At 45.7% G+C, this 18,876-nt stretch overlaps 2 protein-coding genes across 3 annotated transcripts; one reads left to right on the forward strand and one right to left on the reverse strand.

Annotated features, from left to right (window-relative positions):
- Nucleotides 1-856: 856 nt before the first annotated feature.
- micu3b (mitochondrial calcium uptake family, member 3b) lies at nucleotides 857-15,904 on the reverse strand. 2 transcript variants are annotated; one of them, XM_067247230.1, is made up of 15 exons: nucleotides 15,656-15,904; nucleotides 14,191-14,338; nucleotides 12,784-12,815; nucleotides 12,517-12,595; nucleotides 10,660-10,707; nucleotides 10,458-10,540; nucleotides 10,286-10,357; nucleotides 9,259-9,300; nucleotides 7,174-7,269; nucleotides 6,604-6,695; nucleotides 6,181-6,352; nucleotides 4,615-4,723; nucleotides 4,325-4,482; nucleotides 2,920-2,988; nucleotides 857-2,246 (listed from the first exon to the last, which is right to left on the reverse strand). In XM_067247230.1, exons 1-14 carry the CDS (start codon nucleotides 15,902-15,904, stop codon nucleotides 2,920-2,922), a joined length of 1,449 nt encoding a protein of 482 aa, XP_067103331.1. In that variant the 3' UTR covers nucleotides 857-2,246. The 2 variants fall into 2 exon arrangements, with proteins under 2 accessions (XP_067103331.1, XP_067103330.1); XM_067247229.1 differs by lacking the exon at nucleotides 7,174-7,269.
- Nucleotides 15,905-16,905: 1,001 nt separating this feature from the next.
- Nucleotides 16,906-18,193, forward strand: fgf20b (fibroblast growth factor 20b). The gene is made up of 3 exons (XM_067247233.1): nucleotides 16,906-17,185; nucleotides 17,598-17,701; nucleotides 17,948-18,193. Exons 1-3 carry the CDS (start codon nucleotides 16,909-16,911, stop codon nucleotides 18,191-18,193), a joined length of 627 nt encoding a protein of 208 aa, XP_067103334.1. The 5' UTR covers nucleotides 16,906-16,908.
- The last annotated feature ends 683 nt before the right edge of the window (nucleotides 18,194-18,876 follow it).

Consider the following 18,876-nt stretch of genomic DNA (forward strand, 5'->3'; position numbering starts at 1 on the left):
ACATAGGCGTAATAGGACCAAGCCACTATTAGAGTAATAAAAAAAACCGGAATCCAATACAGAACTCTCTGACAGCTCCGCTTGATACTACGCGGCGCATATTCTATTCGGGGAACATATGATAGACATTTGAGTTTTTTGCTGGTCTATCCCCGCATCATCGCTCGTAAATCGTGTCCTATTGTAACGCTGCACTTCTGCCGCGTCCTCCTCGTTTTGGACCGCGCGGCGCGTACGCTGCTCGCTCCACTGTGCGGTGCAAAAATATGAGCGCCACCCTTTTATCAAGTTGTTATGGCGTTCGCTTACATTCATCTTCGTAGACAATTGAACAATCATCCAAAAACAAATTTAGATATTGCGACTACTAGTGACAGGGTATATAAAATAAATTACAGATTGTTTCCTCTTAATCCGCGGCAATGTCTTTCTTGTTATTGGTGTATTTGTTACATAACATAATTGGTGATGGTATTAACGGTTCTTGTTTGACATACATACATCTCATGTGTGACAAAAATACATAATTTATTTGTGTGGGTGTTTGTGAGAGAGAGAGAGAGAGAGATAGGGAGAGAGATAGAGATAGAGATAGAGAAAGAGAGAGAGGAGAGAGAGAGAGAGAGAGAGAGAGGAGAGAGAGAGAGAGAGAGAGAGAGAGAGAGAGAGAAAGAGAGAGAGAGAGAAAGAGAGAGAGAGAGAGAGAGAGAGAGAGAGAGAGAGAGAGAGAGAGAGAGAGAGAGAGAGATGAGAGAGAGAAAGATGAGAGAGAAAATAAGAAAGAAAAGAAAGGATTAGAGACAGACAGACAGGCATGCAGTCATATATTATGGCAGAACACAAGAAAGCCAATGGCAACTATTTAAACCTTATTTATTAACTCAATATAACAGACCATGTGACTATGCAACCCTATAAACACAACTGAATGTTTTATCAGTCTGAGGGTTTATGGCTTCTGAAAGGTTTTAAGAGGTAGACTAAAGAGAAATCAACTTATGACATTCAAATTACTTTCACAAAGGACTTCTATGCAGTCCTCACGCAAAGAAGTATTAGGCTACCTGTAGTCAACAAACCATGTATTTGATCTGATATGTAACATATGAGATAATGTTGGGAGGACTGAGCATGAGCAATCAAGTCTGTTCTCACTAAGGAGACCCCACCCACGTCAAACATCTGATGTGACCTGGTCTGACAGTCTGTAAGAAAACAACACTGAAAACCCTTGATGATGCGTACAGAACTAATGTGTATGAATAAGCATTGAGACTTGAATAGGAAGGGGTTCTTTGATTTTTCGAAGACACCCACAATGATAAATAAACTGATGAGATGAATAATCTCAGCATTAAAGTGTCTTCTCCAGTTATCCGTGTGAGTAGTATAAATGTTGTTTCTCCATTATTTAAAGAGACATGTCTTTTGTATCAAAGTGTTGAAATGGTTAGCTGCCACTACGGTAGTTAAAACAAGTATTGCTGATGTAATTGTAAGCTGATCGCAATTGTACCATGCTATCTCTGAAACGTTACCTTAGTAGCAGGAACTGCCAACTGAGGTCTTGGGGGAAATGAGGTTGTCTGAAAGCACTGTGGTGCTGCGAGGGAGAGATGCTGCCCATGTCATCAACTGATTGGATCAGAGAGCCTGCAAACAGGCTGGAGAAACTATGTTAGAAATGTGCCCACTGTAGAGACAGATTAACAGGCTTAGAGCCAGAGAGAACCACACGCTGCAATACACATGCTGTTGCTGGACCCTGTCACAAACAACTCAGATTTGGTGTGAAATAAGACTTCCAGTGTTACATGCAAAAACAAATGTATAATGGATACATATACTGATGAATGAATAAATATATAAATAACACATTGAGAATTCACTTATGGTGACTTATTTGCTTGATGAGAACAGGGCTGTTTAAAGGGACAGTTCAATAATCTAGTCGAAAAACAAACCTAAATACAATCAGTGCAATTCATAATTTCTAAGATTGTCTTTAACCATTACTACTATGTAGCATTGACTGTTTCTTTCATAACAGTCTAAAAGCTAACAAGAATGTCTATTTAGGTACAGAAGAACTGCACCCATATCAGCTTTAACTCAAGAAAGTAGCAACAAATTCTTGCACACATTCCTTGCTTGAGGTTGAACAAAAAACCCAGTTGAGTTGAATTTCCCCTGAGGTTAGAGATTGTACCTCGGGGTTGGGGAGTGAAGGGGTTGTGCGTCTTCACCTGGTGACATCATCAATAGAAGTATTTATCAGGAAGTACAATGGTAGACATACAGTAGCATGACACAGCCACAGCCTAACCCTAACCCTAACCTGCACAACTACAGTAAGACCCACAAAGGAAACTAAACTGCTGAGCATAACATCAGGTCCCCTCAACAACACACACATAAAGCAGCACTTTATATTTATTTATTTAGACCAGAAGGGAATCTATGTCTTTTTTTGAAGATTGAAACAGCAGTTTTAAAAACACAATGTTCTTTTTAAGCAAAAAGAAAAGAAAAAGGAAACAATGTTCTGTTCATGATCTTTCAACATTGTGCGATAAGTATGTATGTAGATTCTATGACAAACATACCCGAGCTTGTGTTTCATCAAGAAAGACTATTGGGCCCTTGTTTGACGGTGCACTTCCTTTGAAACATTCATCAGGGCTTACACTACACTGCTCTCTGCTCCTGCATGCTGAGTTAAGCTGGTGTCTGGTAGCAGTTGATCGGGTGTTAATATTACAGTGTAACTCTACCCTGCTGGTGAGGAGAGTGTGGGCCTCAAGAAACATCTTAATTATCTTGATGCTGCTGCAGAGCAAAACCAGTTCAAACAGAGAAGAGCTTTTTTATATATATAATTACGGCATCTATGCACGGCATCCACTGTATGTACTTTACCTATTTCCCAGAGAGCTGCTTCTTCAGGCAGGACTTGAACGACGTGAACTTCTCGTCCACTTTAAATCCCTGCCAATGTGTGTGTGTGTATGTGTGTGTGTGTCATGGATAGATTTGAAGAAGGGAGAGAGACAGAGAGAATGAGAGACAGAAAGTGATAGAGTCATTATCCACAAGATGGCAGCAAAATGTACAATATCAACTCCTTCCTCAAATGGGAACAGCAAAGCAATTGAGTTAGACAAATCAAGACAACAGTCAGAACTTAAGCACAGTAAAGGTATCCATGTAAGCACTGTAAAACAACATGAAAAATGTGTATACATTTATAACAACCAAGCACTGTCAAACACACAAGTGTGACCAAAAATATCATAACTCATAGGCAGAAAGAATGACCCAAGTATCATATTTATAGAATCTGGGCATATTTTAATGTCACTGTTGTCATTTTATCAATTTCACATGGTTCCTTCATGAGTCAGTGTCCTTCTCCGGACAGCTCCACTCACCCCCCCCCCACCCCCCCCCCCCCCCCACCACCACAGATAGTTGCCTTGGGAGATTACACATTAAGAATGTAGGTGACAGATAGACAGATAACACTGGGGCTTTCTGCTCAAAACAGAGGGTGCTACTGTGGAGGCCTCACACACAGGGCTTCTGGGTTGTTGAGTTGACTCAACCACCTCAGTACCAGAGGTCTTCAGACTCCGAGGACAGGTAGGGGGCCAGGGGGAGGCCAGGGGGAGGCCAGGGGGAGGCCAGGGGGAGGCCAGGGGGAGGCCAGGGGGAGGCCAGGGGGAGGCCATGGGGGAGGCCAGGGGGAGGCCAGGGGAGGCCAGGGGGAGGCCAGGGGAGGCCAGGGGGGAGGCCAGGGGGAGGCCAGGGGGAGGCCATGGGGGAGGCCAGGGGGAGGCCAGGGGAGGCCAGGGGGAGGCCAGGGGAGGCCAGGGGGGAGGCCAGGGGGAGGCCAGGGGGAGGCCAGGGGGGAGGCCAGGGGGAGGCCAGGGGGAGGCCAGGGGGGGCCAGGGGGAGGCCAGGGGAGGCCAGGGGGAGGCCAGGGGGGAGGCCAGGGGGAGGCCAGGGGGAGGCCAGGGGGAGGCCAGGGGGAGGCCAGGGGGGAGGCCAGGGGGAGGCCAGGGGGAGGCCAGGGGGAGGCCAGGGAAGGTGAGTAGGTAGGCTGGGTAAGTGGGCTGCATGGTGGTGAAATGTGGTGGACTGGGGAGCTGGTTTGGAGTGGTGGTAAGGGGCTTAAGTGTGGGGGCAGGGGGCACTCGACTCAACTCAGTATAGAGTTGATTAGAGCGTACTGGGTTAGTGGGGGACTGGGGTGCCACCTTTGGTGCCATACAATTAGAGATGAATGGCACTGACACAACCCTGATGAAGGAAGCTCACGTACCCTCTCGCTGCGGTGCAGACGGTCCTTCATGACACCGATGAACTCCTTGTAGCTCAGCTTGTCGTCGTGGTCCTCATCAAAGATCTTGAAGACTGTGTTGACCAGATGGCGAGTCAGCTTGAGGCCAGTGGCTACGTAGACCGCACGCGTAAACTCATCTGAGTAGCCCCACGACAACAAATCAATAAGATGTGATTGATTAGAGTTCATTATTGATGTCAAATGACTGAATATGTGCTACAAAAGGAGGGAGTGAAAGTGTGATGTTAAGTTGTGAACTTAGCGCCGACCTTGGCCAATAGAGCGATTCGCAAAGTTGTACATCTGCATGGCGATGGCAAAATCCTCAAGGTTGTTGAGGAACTGGAAGAAGCATCGGAACTCCTCAAATGTGATGCCCTGCAGCAGGAAACAATGTGACGGTTAAAGTTTCTGTTTCAAATCATAAACTGGATCAAAACAGGACAAAAATAACAAATGCTAATGCTAGATGCTAGTGACACAGTCATTATTAGCAAGCTAAAGGGATATCTGTGTTGTATCTGTGAAATAAAAAAGGTGCTAAAAGAGTGTGAGAAGTCCTAGAGGAATGACACATAAGACGACTAGATGTCCCAACACCGACACAGAAGGGGAGGGGTGGTGGGGGGGGGGGTGTAGGGGGAGGACAGATAATGCTGCTGCACTTCACACGACACATAATCTACCTCACTTAAACCAGGGGCAAGCCTTTAGTGTCCGCGGGACCTTGAAGACATCAGAAAGATAACAGCTCCGAAGGCAGAAAATAACTTAGCCAAACACACAGAGTATACACACCACCCCCCACACCCCCTCCCCAGTACGGACACGTTGAGCTGTCAGCGTTGAGATAGGGGGGGGGGGGTCAGGCCATTTTGCAGACTTTTCTAAAGCAGATTAACCCGATACTTACATAAACAAAAACAAAAAGGATGAATCCCAAAACATCTCAGGGCTGGCTGACGACTCAAACGCTGAGGCCTATTGATCTCCACTCAACCATCCCACTGCTACTAGCTTCTCTTCCATGGCTCCAGGGCCTCCTGCCCCCCTCCTCCTCACAAACCTCCTCACACCCAGAGCCTTAACAAATGAAGTTGTGAGTAATCTGTGACGCCTTGCTGTTTTAACAAGTTGGGCTCCATAAAATTTGTCTTCAGCTAATGAGGGGAGCCACTTGATTGTGAATGGAGATCTAGCAACACGCTACTCAGGTGCCAGGTAAGATGCTAACCTCTTAATGCGCGGGTCAGCGTGCCAAGGAGAAAACAAACCGCAAGGTGTTCACATTTCAATCAACAACTAGTTCTGGGTCTCTTACGACTGCATGGTAGGTAGGTTCTCAGGCACTGTGCCTAGTTAATATAATATTTATAATTTTATGATTTAACAGCATGTCTCTTTCTTCATTCTTTCTTCAGAAAAAAATAGGAATGCTATTGAATGTTTGAATGATTGATAATGGATCATTGATCATAATGAATTCCAAATTACGATTTAAGGGAATGAGGAAAGCCTGTATTTGTGTGTATGATCTGGATAAAAAAAATAAACATTGTCCCTCCCACACAACAAGACGTTGACCTATAACAGAGCTTCCTTGTGTTCTATATGGAATGTTTGGTCTAAGAAATCAAGGGGTTGAGAGGTGTGAGTTGGTAGTAAGTGGTGAGTCAGGAGAGGGCAAAGAGGTGAGAAGGTGTGTGCGAGGCGGGGGAGGTTTGGGTAAGTACGGGGGTGGGGGGCGGAGGCAGTCTGAGTTGGAGGGGTGGTGGGGGGGGGGGGGGGGGGGGAGGGGCTTTGGGGCATGAGAGAGAGCAGAATAAGGCGCTAACCTTTTCGTCAGGTATGCTCTGACGCATGTTCTCTAAGTGGGCGCTGATGTTTTCCACGTTAGTGTAGCGGAGCAGGATCCTAGCGAAGTCTTCCTCACTGATGGTGGGCAGGCCCCGGGAGTAGGACAGGAACTCAATCTCAAGCACCTCCGTCTGCAGGTTGTCCATGAAACTGAAGGGGGGGGGGGGGGGGGGGGGGGTTGAGAGAGGAGAACAGGCTCTGCTGACAGGATACGCCACCAACGACTCCATCACACACATTCACACATGCTGGGGACTCTTAACAAAGTGACTGAAGCTGCTACCGTGAGGATGAGTGTGTCATCAATCTCAATCACATGATTGAAATGATTGAAAAATGCAATATCTAACGGTAAATACAAATGGCCTCTTGATATATCAAAAGTCGACTTATTTACTTGCCTGTAAAAATCGTCAAAATTTAACTCTGCCTTTCCTTTCTTCCCAAAGAAATGCACCAACAGTGTTGTGTCAATCATATATTCAACAATGTTCTGTGAAGGCAAACAAAAAAGAGAAGTCTGTCACTAGACTTCATTATCCTTCATCCATGCTACACTGATTCATAGTGTTTAGTTATCACACACACAAACCCACATGCATGTCAAACCATGCAAAAAGACGTTCCAAAGAAAACTCACAAACTGTTTACCTAGTTACTCCGAGAGCTATCACATGATTATTCTGTGTTCTGTATTACCAGCTCGTTTTGTCTATAAAACTGTTTTATTGTAAAAAATAACTTTGCAAATGTTAAAGGGTCATCGCTCTTCCTGTCATCCATGTTTAGGGTTAATCTCTCCACCAGTCTTTCTATTATGAACAACAGACTACCTACACTTTATGATATAAGGATTGTCCATTGAACGTCCATATCTCCACAGATTCAGATTTACACCTTAAGGCCTCCACCTTTTCCCACCTGTTAACATGGTAGTAATGAATAAACAAGAGCTGAGACGATATTGGTACCTCTGCCAGATCAGAGAAGAGAACTTGGCTCGCCCCTCGTCTCAGCACATCCCACATGCCCCTGGGCTCTAACTCCGAGGGCTCCTGTCTAAGCACCTGTAGCGGCGGTGGAAGCACAGCCATTAGAACAACACGTCCACCCAACCAGTTAGGAACAGACAGGCAGAGGAACACACAGACAGTCCGCAGGACTGACAGTTAGACAGACATGCAGAGAGGCAGACAGTCAGAGGGACAGACAGACGGGCAGAAACACAGACAGCTGAGCTGTGGATGAGAGGGACAGACAGACAGACGTTCAGGTGTAACTATGGGACGTCCTCCTCACTCCGACGGGACGACAGGCGATGAAAGAGGCCGTCATCAATAAAGGTGAGTCCGCTCTGTGCCTTAGCATCCTGGTGCGGAATCCAGCCCAGACAGCTGCATGTGTCCGACACACACTAGGCGTGAAGAGCTGAAGGCTGATTCATGCCAGGTTAACTGTGTAACTGAATCCACCCAGTACATCAACCTTGGATATCTAGCTGCCAGCCAAATGCAGGCTGCTATGGTGTGCCTTTCATCCACGCTTGTGAAATGGGATCAGATTCTGATTAAATGAAATAAAATAAAAAATTTGGAATGATGTCTTTCTTTGTTCATTGTTCGTGTGCTCCAGGCCCACTCTGACCCAACCATACCCCCATCTCCTAAAAGTAACAGCGGGTTACACCCTATCAAATGTGAAGCCTTTCCCCTTTTGTATGATCAAGGGCAATTTAAATCATTTATTCATTCATGCTATAAATGGATTGTTTAAAATAATAATCCTACAATCCCTTAACAAAATAAAAATGGGAGATATGCTCCGGTTCTGTGGCAGTAACTGACTGTGAAGGAAACCAGTCTGTGGATACCTATGTTTCTTTCGATCAACACATCATTTTTGGCCGCTGTTCCATGACTCTCAAGTCTGAACACTGCCTGACACACACACACACACGCACACAAGAACACATACAAGCACACTCTCACATGCAAACACCACCACGCTCCCAAAACACATGTTCCCACAGTGTGTCTGGCTTCATTTCAAAATATTTGTTTATGCATTTCATTTGATCTAGCGTGCGGTGTGAGGGAGGTGAGAGACAGCTGATACAACAGTGCTCTGCCCCTGTGCTTGAGCAGCCCTCACTACAGACACTACAGACCTCACTACCCACAGCTAACCACGGGCCACTCTTCAATGTGCCGCTCCTTCCCCACCTCGTCCATGAAAAGAGGCAGATACACTTGTTATTAGTGGGGGAAAGCCCAACCGCAGGACCCTCCACACCTGTCATGTGAGTCTGAAAAGGGTTGATTTTTTATTCTTGTTCTACCTTCCCTGGAAGGATACCTGAGGTAATGCAGAACCAATCAAAACAAAAAGGACAAACCTAAAAGTGTTCAAACACAGACGGAGCACAGTTTGTCTTTCTGTGAGCCGTGCAGATACTGCTGTGTGGGGCTGGTTCAGACACCCACTCTGGCAGGGCCGCCCCTGGGTGAGTGGCATGGCGAGCTGCATGGTCAAGCCCTCAACAAAAGGTAACCTGAGCCCAAATACCACTTTTCAAGAAACTGTAAAAATAAAACATGGGGGTCCAGGGGCACACTGTCAGTCTCCGGGTAAACGTCTTTTGAAGTGGGATCTCCACGCTCGTAGCTCAGCCAGCTCCCCTGACAGCAGACCAGAACATAAATCATCCGCCCTGCAGGAGCGGTCTGGTTCACACACACACACACACACACACATATGTACGTACACGCACAAAAACACACTGACACATGCATAGATACGCATGCAGGTACACATGCACAGACATACACACACACACACACACACTAGAATGTGTCAGACAGTGTTTGACTAGAAGGTCCATTAGGGCTACATTGTCCTTCCTCCTGACGCGCGTGACGGTCTGCCCATCTCACACATTACTCAGGAGCTGGCTGAGGTAACCAGGCCCAGCTCCAGTCACGTCCTTCCCATGGCCTCATGCAGTAGCAAATGGTGGAGGGCGGGTAACAAAGCACATTAGACTCAGAAATACATACTGTCTGTGCATGGGGCTCCCTGTGCCCATACAGTCGCAGGCTCTAAAATGCGAGGAGAAAAATGCGGGTCGGGCAGGCAAGAGAGCAGGCAGAGAGAGAGAGAGAGCCATGTTATAACATGCTGAGGACAGTGTTCATTTCCATTTACTCTGATGTGCTCTCCAAAACGCAACACGTCAAATAGCCATCTAACGGCTATAGTTCAGTATAGTTCCGAATCTGAAAGTTAAAAATGACTTTGGTTTGATGAAAGGCTGCGCAGATATTCCCAGTCCAGGCACTGGTTCAGTGAGTCAGTGGGATTGTGCTGGTGGTGATAAGATGTCAGAGGACTTCTCTTATCACTCAAACCCTCCTGTTGACGTCCACCTGCATACGGCACACGGCCGTGCAACAGATGAAAGCCTCGGGGCCCGTTTTTCTCTGCGCCTACCACATCCTCCACACAGCAGACACACACACACACACACATGGACACACATCCACCACACACACACACACACACACACATGGACACACATACACCCCCCCCCCCACACACACACACATGGACACACATACACCCCCATACACACACACACACACACATGGACACACATACACCCACACACACACACACCCCCACACACACACACACACATGGACAAACACACACCCACACACACACACACACATGGACACACATACACCCCCACACACACACACACATGGACACACATACACCCCCACACACACACCCACACAGCAGACACACACACACATGGACACACATACACCCACACACACACACATGGACACGTATACACCCACACAGCAGACACACACACACATGGACACGCATACACCCACACAGCAGACACACACACACATGGACACAACATACATACATCCACCACACGTGCACACACGCGCACGTTCACTAGGAGTTTACCATCCCTCACATTTCCTGCCCAAATTTTGCACATACCGGTGAGTAAGAGGAATTGATACCTGGTAAGCCCATTGTCTCTGTCAGAGCAGAGCTTACCAGTGTCTCAGGCAGGTGAGATTCGTCTTTCTCTTCTTTCTTGTCCTTCTTCTTACGGAAGATTTCTTTCAGCTAGATGGACAGAAACGACAAAGGTTGGAGAGAGAGAGACTACCTATCGAGGGGCTTTATCTTACTACACTGAAGAATTAGAGCACATAGAGGCTTATACCACCAAGAACTCCCGTTTGTCCACCATTTGATTCCCATCTGCATCAAACATGTTGAAGGCAATCTTGAAACCTGCATGGGGCTCTGTTAAAGAAAACAACACAGAGATGGATAGGTACGGATTCATAGAAAGAGCTAAGCAGGAGGTTAAAGTTTAAATTAGCATGATACACAAGAGTGCACAGAAAAACTAAAATACTCACTTGTCAAAATGCAAAGCAGGAAAAGGTATTCAGTATAACATATGATGCCTGAAAAGTAATGAAAAATATTACATTGAATGGGGAACTTTATAAAGTTCATTAAGTTCAAACTTCAAAAGCCAGGAACCTACACGGCAATCCTGAATTGTTTACAGATGTTCAAAGTCATGCCCTGACGATGAAGAAGACACCCTCTAAAACAGTGCACGCCTTCAGACAACAGGGTAATCTTCTCTTTCATATTGATAACATCTTAAAAAGGTGCCTCTTAATTCATGGTTGGTGTTCCCCTCACACAAACAGAGGCTTTACAACAGAGGTGACATATCTGGACACAAACCCAAACAAATGTAAACCCTGTGGCTTCAGACCATCTTGTTGTTTGGATAACAAGGTGTAAAACATTCTGGAGCGATCTTTCACTGATTGAGGATGCCTGATTCAGGTTTGTGTTCGTCTTTGTGTCCTACATCTCTCTTTGTTGTGTGTGACACTGAGAGAGAGGAAGAGAGACCGTCAGGGCCCATCTCGGCGGATCGAGGAGGGGAGTCTCCCTGCCTCTGAAAGCATTCCCAAGCTTTTGTTTGAGGGGGAAGATAGAGACTTGGGCAGATAGTTCTGGGTGACTGCTCCTGGTGTTATGGGAAAAGGATTCAAGTATGGTGTCTGCTGCAGGGAAGATCTCATGAATAAAGGATACGTCTGAGAAGGACAAACACTCCTGGACAATGGTAACAGAGCACTGATAATATCGATTTCATTGATCTGATTTGGAGATTATGTCTATCCCAAACACTGTGTCCTCAGAGCATATCCTCTCCCTGACGTGATTCATCAGATAGGAGATGGAGAACCTGTCTGTTGAAAACACCTGACCTGAAAATGACTACAGCTCTCCAGCTTCAAAGAGGTTTTTATTTTTTGAGCTCAAATGGGTTGGAGGGAAGAAAAAGAAAAAACGTTAAGAGTCCAGCTGTGTTTCACCCAGTCCCACACACCTTCCCCCTGGAAGCAAGAGCCCCCCCATACAGACACACTCACCTCAGCCCCCCCCCCCCCCTGCCACCACCCACCACCCACCACCACCCCATCCCAGCCCCAGTCTCTCAGCTCAAGTAGATGTTGTCAGACAATACAACAAATTCCACAGGAACACTTCATATGGAGTAGCAGTCCCGGAGATGTAATTCAAGCCCATTCTTAGGATTCATAATGTCCATGGTGATCAGGGGGTGGCCGGCGGGACAAGCCCCGACAGAGCCCAGGTTCAAACAGCTCGCTCATTCTCTAAAGCGGGGCTTTGTTCACAGATCAATCCAGGCTCTTTTTTCAAGCAAAGCCGCAACTTTTAACGGCAGGATTAAAAGCCCCAAATCCCAACATTGGCACTTAGCTAAAGCAACAGGAGTGGAGAGAGAGGAGAGCAGGAACACAAGCAGAGTGCCTGAACACAGAGGTGCAGTCGACAGGGGTGGAGAGGGAGGAGAGAAGGAAGGTGAGGGAATGAGATGTAAGGAGAAGGAAGTAGAGGGAATGGTTTTCGGTCTTGTAGTTTCCGAAAAAAATAAACCTTATAGTTCCTTGTAGACCTGTTAGGAGATTGGTTACTTCATGGTCTTTACAGCACATTTTCTGGTATCTAAGGTTACCCGAGACCAAATTCACAATATCACTAGATTGATGAAGAGATAAGATAGCATTTACTGCATGGACTGCACTCTGGTCCAGCTCTACTTGGTATTTGGAAATAGCATTATTGCAATGATCCTTATTGTGAATCAACCAACCCTGTCTGAACTCTGTTTGAGCCCAAACTTCTGTGTCAGTAGACAAAGTATTAAAGGGTGGAAGTCTCACCTCGTTCACGCATGTTTCTGAACAAGTTAGAGGTCCCTTTAGAAACAGGTGGAGTATTCTCCAGAATGTTCTCCAGTTCCTGACAGCGTAGAAAAAATATATATTTTTGTGAATCACATAAAAAACTTGAATACAACATGAATTAAATAGATGACATCCTGACTAACATTCACATGTGCATCTAGAAAGGGCATTTGTAAAGTTTTATTATGATAAGGAGATATGCTTGTTCTATGCATGCAGTGCTAAAAGCACAACACATCTCACCTGTTTTGAGAGAGATTTCCAAATCCTCCTTTCTACAAAAACAAAAACATTTATACAATGTATTTAACCAACAATTGTTTCTGATCACATCTTAAAATATTAAAACAAGCAATGATGGCGCATGATGCATCCAGGCCTTCATGTCTCCAGATCACACCACCAGATTTCATATACATATAAAGTTAGATGAATATAATGGAAACACAAAACAAAAGCAACAATCGGATAGTTTTGGGGGAGCTTGACTCAACAGGACTAAAGAAAATAATAAGTGTTATATCTGTGGAAGGACATTCCGATAGTCTATAAAGATTTTCCTGGTCGTAAGATAAGGCAAGGGCCTCATAAAATCACCTGGCTGTGTGATTCAGTGCCCTCTCATGATAAACCTGCCTAGAACCTTCTACTGACACATTTTAAGGCCTTGTCTACCCAGTGAGATTATAATGACACAATATGTCAGCTCTCTAGCAATGACAGGTGTCTGGACAGACAAATAAAGATAAGGGCCCTTCTCAACGCCTTGAGCTTCACACAGTGTGATGTTTGATGGTTTGGTTAAAGTACAGGTTAAAGGACTGGTTGGTGTTTTCCTCTTCTGACTGAGAACACTGAAGCCCCCCTGAGAGAGCTACAAGGAGCAGAGCTATGTCTGGACTTTACGTCCACGGAGGCTTGGAGCACTTGTATTCGACATCCATCTATCCTCAACAATGGGGATCAGCAGTATGCTGGTGCCTTTCCCCACAGACAGACGCCCATTAAGCCCCGGTCGAAGAACACTTCAAAACTGTCTGTGCGTACTTGCTGTGGCAGGATCCTAATCAAACCAAAATCATTAAAATCACTAGCAAAGAACAGGCCATTTACATAGGCCAGATTAAAACCAATACAGCTCAAAGTATACAGGGAATTCTTTCCAAGTACTTCACATGCTCCCCCTTTCTCTTGGTAACCATTCTGGTAAAAGTCCATGGATCTTGGCTGCATCTTTGTTCCTTTGCTTAAAAAAAGGAGACACAGCACATGGCTATTTGGCCATATGAAAACATCTGTTCCACAGTGAATCCATGATAGAATGTAAGGGATGTGTAAGAGAGTAGAATGGAAAAAGTCCATACATTTTAAACATCCCAAGGGGCATCGAAAACAAAGCAATTTTTACAGCCATGGAATAAAACCATTCATATTATTTTGTAATGCCTTGGAGTGGACATCAAGTAGCTTGTGAAGTAGAAGAGTGAGCAGTCACAGTACCTGCATAGAGACAGACATCCTGACCACGGAGAGAAATATAATTTCAATCTCTATGGCAGGGGGATGATTCCATTTGACCTCAACCATAATCTGATTCAGAATGAATGGATCCCCAGGGTGGGGGAGGTGGGCTTGGCCGTCGTTACTCACTCTTGGGTTCGCTCATGGTGACGGACTCTATGAAGTTCAGAGGGGTCATGAAGAGCTGACCCTCGTACTCCACAGAGCAGAACATCCGGAACCTGTTCTCATGGGAGGACATGTACACATCCCCGTCATCCAGGTCATACGTCTTGGCCTAGAGAAACAAGCACACACACAAAGACAAACACACAAACACGCATAAACGAATATATAAAAAACATGGATAAACACAATAATTAAACAGTTTGACAAACAATGTTTGTTTACTTTGTTGACATACGGTTGTCATTGGGCCAAACAATCATGAAAGTCCACAGGTAGACAAAGACAAACAAAGATATCCATGGATGGGCCAGGAGCTATGCAAGGCCAGAGATTAATCGCACAGCACCAGATAATGTCCCTAAAAGCCCAGCAGGTCTATCTGTAGTCTGGTGAGGACAGAGAGGATCTCTCTCCCTGGTGGAGGGGTGCCAGCCCAATTGGGCACACAGCAAACACCCAGGGAATGTAAGCCTCCCCCCTAGCATCACCCCAGTCCCAGGCCCCCTTCCATCCCCTTCTTACCCATTAACCCCCCTGTAACTCCCCCCACCAGACACACACACACTCATGCCATCAAATGTCAGACCCTTTGCCAAGTCCCCCGTGTCTAGTTACACTAGGTCCCTCCCTGGATTCCTGATGCTAAAACCACCAGTCAAGGTTACATGCCACCACCATTCCCACCCCCTCCCTAACCCCCCACTCCACCGCACCAACTTCCACTGCCCCAGATTCTGAATTGTTACGGTGGTGACAAATAGGGAACATAGTGTTACTGGACACAGTGGACAGGCTTGCAAACCAATTACCATTTACACCATTTCTTGGTCTTAGAAACAGGCTGTTTGCAATGCAGAGTTTAAAACAGAAGTGGCAACAATTTAAAGGATATACAGGTTTGACTTGATTTCACATTATAATAAAGCTATTTGTCACTATGCAGTCGTTTTTATCCAATGCTTGTTTGCTCTTAAACACAAGCTGTAACATTGTGGGAAAGTTTTTGTTTTTTTAAAACATAAAGGGGAAATTTAATTGGGGCCGTTTTATATTGTTTATTTTACACATCACGTGACACAAAATGTACGAAGCTGACAGTTTATTGCCTATTTCAGCACCCTGTGTTGTGGAAAGCGACCCTTTAAGAATGGGGCGGCATCTGCGTTTGGGACATCTCTGTTTATGTTAATCCGCAACACTGCCATTGTCATTATTCAGACATTATTCACTTGTGTTTTACTATCCCAATGTGAATATCACATGAAAAGCGCGTTTGAAATGGCATGGCTTCCGATAAAGGCTCGTGCACTGGAAATGCTTTAAATTTGTAGTAGCCTATGGTTTATGATTATCTACCGTATGGAAGTACTTTACGTAATAGGCATGCTCATGCTATTACCAAGGTAGGGGTTAACGTATACCGTACCTTATCTTTCGCAGATACTGATGGTAGAGAGAGAAGCCACCGTCCACCGATATCACTCGCCAGTGCTATGCGCAAATTATGGATTGCATTGCAATAATGTGCTATTCCAGCACCGGTGGCAAGGCACACTCCAGTTGTAATAAGTTTCAATGTTTTTGTTGTTTGAAATTGTTGTTTCGCTCCAGCAAACCTGCCTGGTGTGTTTGTGAAATTGGTAAACGTGGAAATAAGTCTACGAAGGGCAGCCATAGTTGCATTTATTGAAGTGTCATGAGAGACCGCTGAAGGCTGCCCTCTCTCTCTCATCGCGAGAGCTGTGGTTGCTTCACCCCGCTTCACCTGAATATTTACGTTTCCGAGGAGGGACACTGCTCGTTCAAGTTGTTTTAATAATTGGAAGGTATTGATAGCTTGAGCAGATACAAATACAGGTTTGGTGTATAGCCTACTGAAATGAGTGCGAGAGCATGGGTGGACGTGTGGAAGAGTTTTTCTATGAATAAACGCCAAATCTTGGGCATAGTATGCTATTGCTGTTTACACCATGCGATAGGGTATGTTATCATATTCCTACTCATAAGCTTTACGATCAATCAGACCCCCCCCCCCCCCCCCAAGCTCTCTCTCTCTGTCTCTCTCTCTCTCTCTGTCTCTCTGTATATCTCTCGACCCCTTCATTTATTTAGTACCTCAGAAGGGAAAAAAAATCTTTGCCAAGGCACGTCTGAACTGACAGCCCCGCCCACTAACAGTGCTCGCAGTAGTTTTGCACCTGCCTCACCACTCGAGCCACTCTGAACACAAACCTTCAGCAGCTCCTCACCTGAACAGCTGAGGTTAGTACACCCTCATCCTTTGACTGGACGTTTGGGATTTATGTATTTCCAGCACTAGCTGTAAACAATTCTGATTTGTTATTTAGACTTCAGAGGCCTTCAACTTTTCTCTAACGGCCGTGGGAACTATCAGTATCTGACCACTGTAACCTTCCTCATCCGATGAAGACGTCAGTAGTAGGGTTAGAAATACAAAATAATTGGGATTCTTAAAATATTTGTTGAGAGATACGCAAGGTTTCCATGTCAAGGGAGACAACCCAGATGCGTAAATCTCGGAGGGAATGTGCTAAGTAACGGATGTGAATGTAAACATGCAATAGGCAACCAGGTATCCTACTACGCAAGAACGCTCCCACCGGACCTCTCCACTGAACTTTACCCGCTCTGGCACTGACGCGCCGGGAGGTGCATGCGATGGCAGCCCTGGGTGAAGTTGGAAGCTTCTTGCACGGAATAGATGGTGTTGGGCACATCGGGTCCCCATTTTTTCTGACAGGTCTTGGGGACGGTCCCACGCTGCTGGGAGAACACCTCATACCTGGAGAGAGGCTGTCGAGAAGTACGACGGCGGACTTGACTCACCTTAAAGGGATCCTGCGGAGAAGACAGTTGTATTGCAGAACTGGATTTCATCTTGAAATACTTCCGGATGGCACTGTGCAAGGAACCAGAAAGGACCACAGCCGGTTCGGTAAAAAAAAAACAGCTTTATTACAATCTTGTAATAATGACAATTATTACAAATAATTTGAGCACATTTGTTAACATTATTGTTGCCTGTTGTAGCTTATGTTTTGATTGCATACATTTGATAGGTTATTAATTATATTAGTATTAGTTGAATAATTATTAGTTGTACAGTATTAACATGATTCATATAACTTTTGATACTGAAACTATAATTTTGTATCCTGCAACAAATGTGGATCCCTAAATGGAAATATGACCTTGTAAATTAAAGATACCGTAGCCTAAATCTTTGAAAGTCCTGTAAGAAGAATGCAACTATAGGCTGCTAAACCTGCTGGCTCACAATCTCTTATAGGGGGCTTAGTGTAGAGAATGTTGAGAATACCTAGAACAACTGTTTTATTCTTCCCCAGGTATTTTGGAATTCATAAGCCTTGCAGTTGGATTGATAAGCATACGAGGGGTGGACAGTGGCTTGTATCTGGGGATGAATGACAAGGGAGAGCTGTATGGCTCTGTAAGTATTACTCTTATGTGCTTATCTATTTCATCACATCTCATGGGGTTGTATATAATAATCCACAGTAATTGCCAGTAGGTGGCATGTATTTTCCAAGACTCGTACTGTGACATGGAATTCACTTTGTGTTTGGATGTAACATTTTTAACAGTAAAAAAAACTAAATTCCATCTCCACCCTCATCTTTCCCATACTTTTGTTACGTCTGCATGGGATCACAATGCATCTCTTGCCTCACCACAGGAAAATCTGACAGCCGAGTGTGTCTTCAGGGAGCAGTTTGAGGAAAACTGGTACAACACCTACTCTTCCAACCTCTACAAGCATGGAGAGAAAGGGACCCGCTACTTTGTAGCTCTGAACAAGGACGGCACACCCCGGGACGGGACAAAGTCCCGGAGGCACCAGAAGTTCACTCACTTCCTCCCCCGGCCGGTGGACCCAGAGCGGGTGCCAGAGTTGTACCGAGAGATCCTGGGCCACAGCTGAGACCGGGCGGCTCCGGTCCCAGGTCAGTAATAGCTGCTGGAGCTGTAGCAGCCCCTTACAGGGAACCAGGGATGTGGCCTGCCTGCCTGGCTAGCTGGCTGTGTTGGACAGTGGAAAAGCCCCCGGCAGCATAGCCAGCGAGGTGGGCAACCCTGGCGATGCTGGGGAGATAAAGGCACCGTGCAGGGCCTCCCCTCGGAATGCACAGACGAGCTCTCAGCGGCCAGGAAGACAGTGTAGAATGTCTGACATTGTCAACATGCACGTCGGCCATGAGGAGGCCGTTTGTTCCAGGGGCCAAATGACCCCCGAGAGAAGCCGTTTGGAATAGGAGAAGAAGAGGAAGAGGATCAGAGAGAATGGGATGGTGACGAGGCTGTGGGTGAGCCTCTCAGCGGTCAGGCAGCGTCTCCTCGGTGTCTGACTGGGAGGGGGGGGGGAGGTAACTTCTGGAAGTGTCTGTTGGACAGAAGAGCCAGTTGAGAGTCCACAGGATTCTATACTATTAACGAAAGTGGTGTTTTCATTTTGAGTACTAGCTATGTGTTGGTGAGCCCAAGTTTATTCAGAAGGACTTTGAAGGAATTCAACTGCTTTTTATTTAGTTTTACCTTTGACTAGACTCATACAGAAAGCAGAAGATGTCTAAGGTGTTAATGTTTTATTTATTCATTTCTAGATTC

The sequence above is a fragment of the Osmerus mordax genome, chromosome 12 (genome assembly GCF_038355195.1).
Source record: "Osmerus mordax isolate fOsmMor3 chromosome 12, fOsmMor3.pri, whole genome shotgun sequence".
Lineage (NCBI taxonomy): Eukaryota > Metazoa > Chordata > Actinopteri > Osmeriformes > Osmeridae > Osmerus > Osmerus mordax.

Bases quoted from the DNA above. Each gene is read 5' to 3' on its own strand.
- micu3b (XM_067247230.1), bottom strand. From the start codon at position 15,904: ATGGCTGCCCTTCGTAGACTTATTTCCACGTTTACCAATTTCACAAAC. The intron at 12,596-12,783 runs GTGAGATGTGTT...CTACGCTGTCAG, and splicing joins GGAAATCTCTCTCAAAACAG to GAACTGGAGAACATTCTGGA. The intron at 10,708-12,516 runs GTGAGACTTCCA...ATTACTTTTCAG, and splicing joins CAGAAACATGCGTGAACGAG to GCATCATATGTTATACTGAA.
- fgf20b (XM_067247233.1), top strand. From the start codon at position 16,909: ATGGCAGCCCTGGGTGAAGTTGGAAGCTTCTTGCACGGAATAGATGGT. The intron at 17,186-17,597 runs GTAAAAAAAAAA...ATTCTTCCCCAG, and splicing joins AAAGGACCACAGCCGGTTCG to GTATTTTGGAATTCATAAGC. The intron at 17,702-17,947 runs GTAAGTATTACT...GCCTCACCACAG, and splicing joins AGGGAGAGCTGTATGGCTCT to GAAAATCTGACAGCCGAGTG.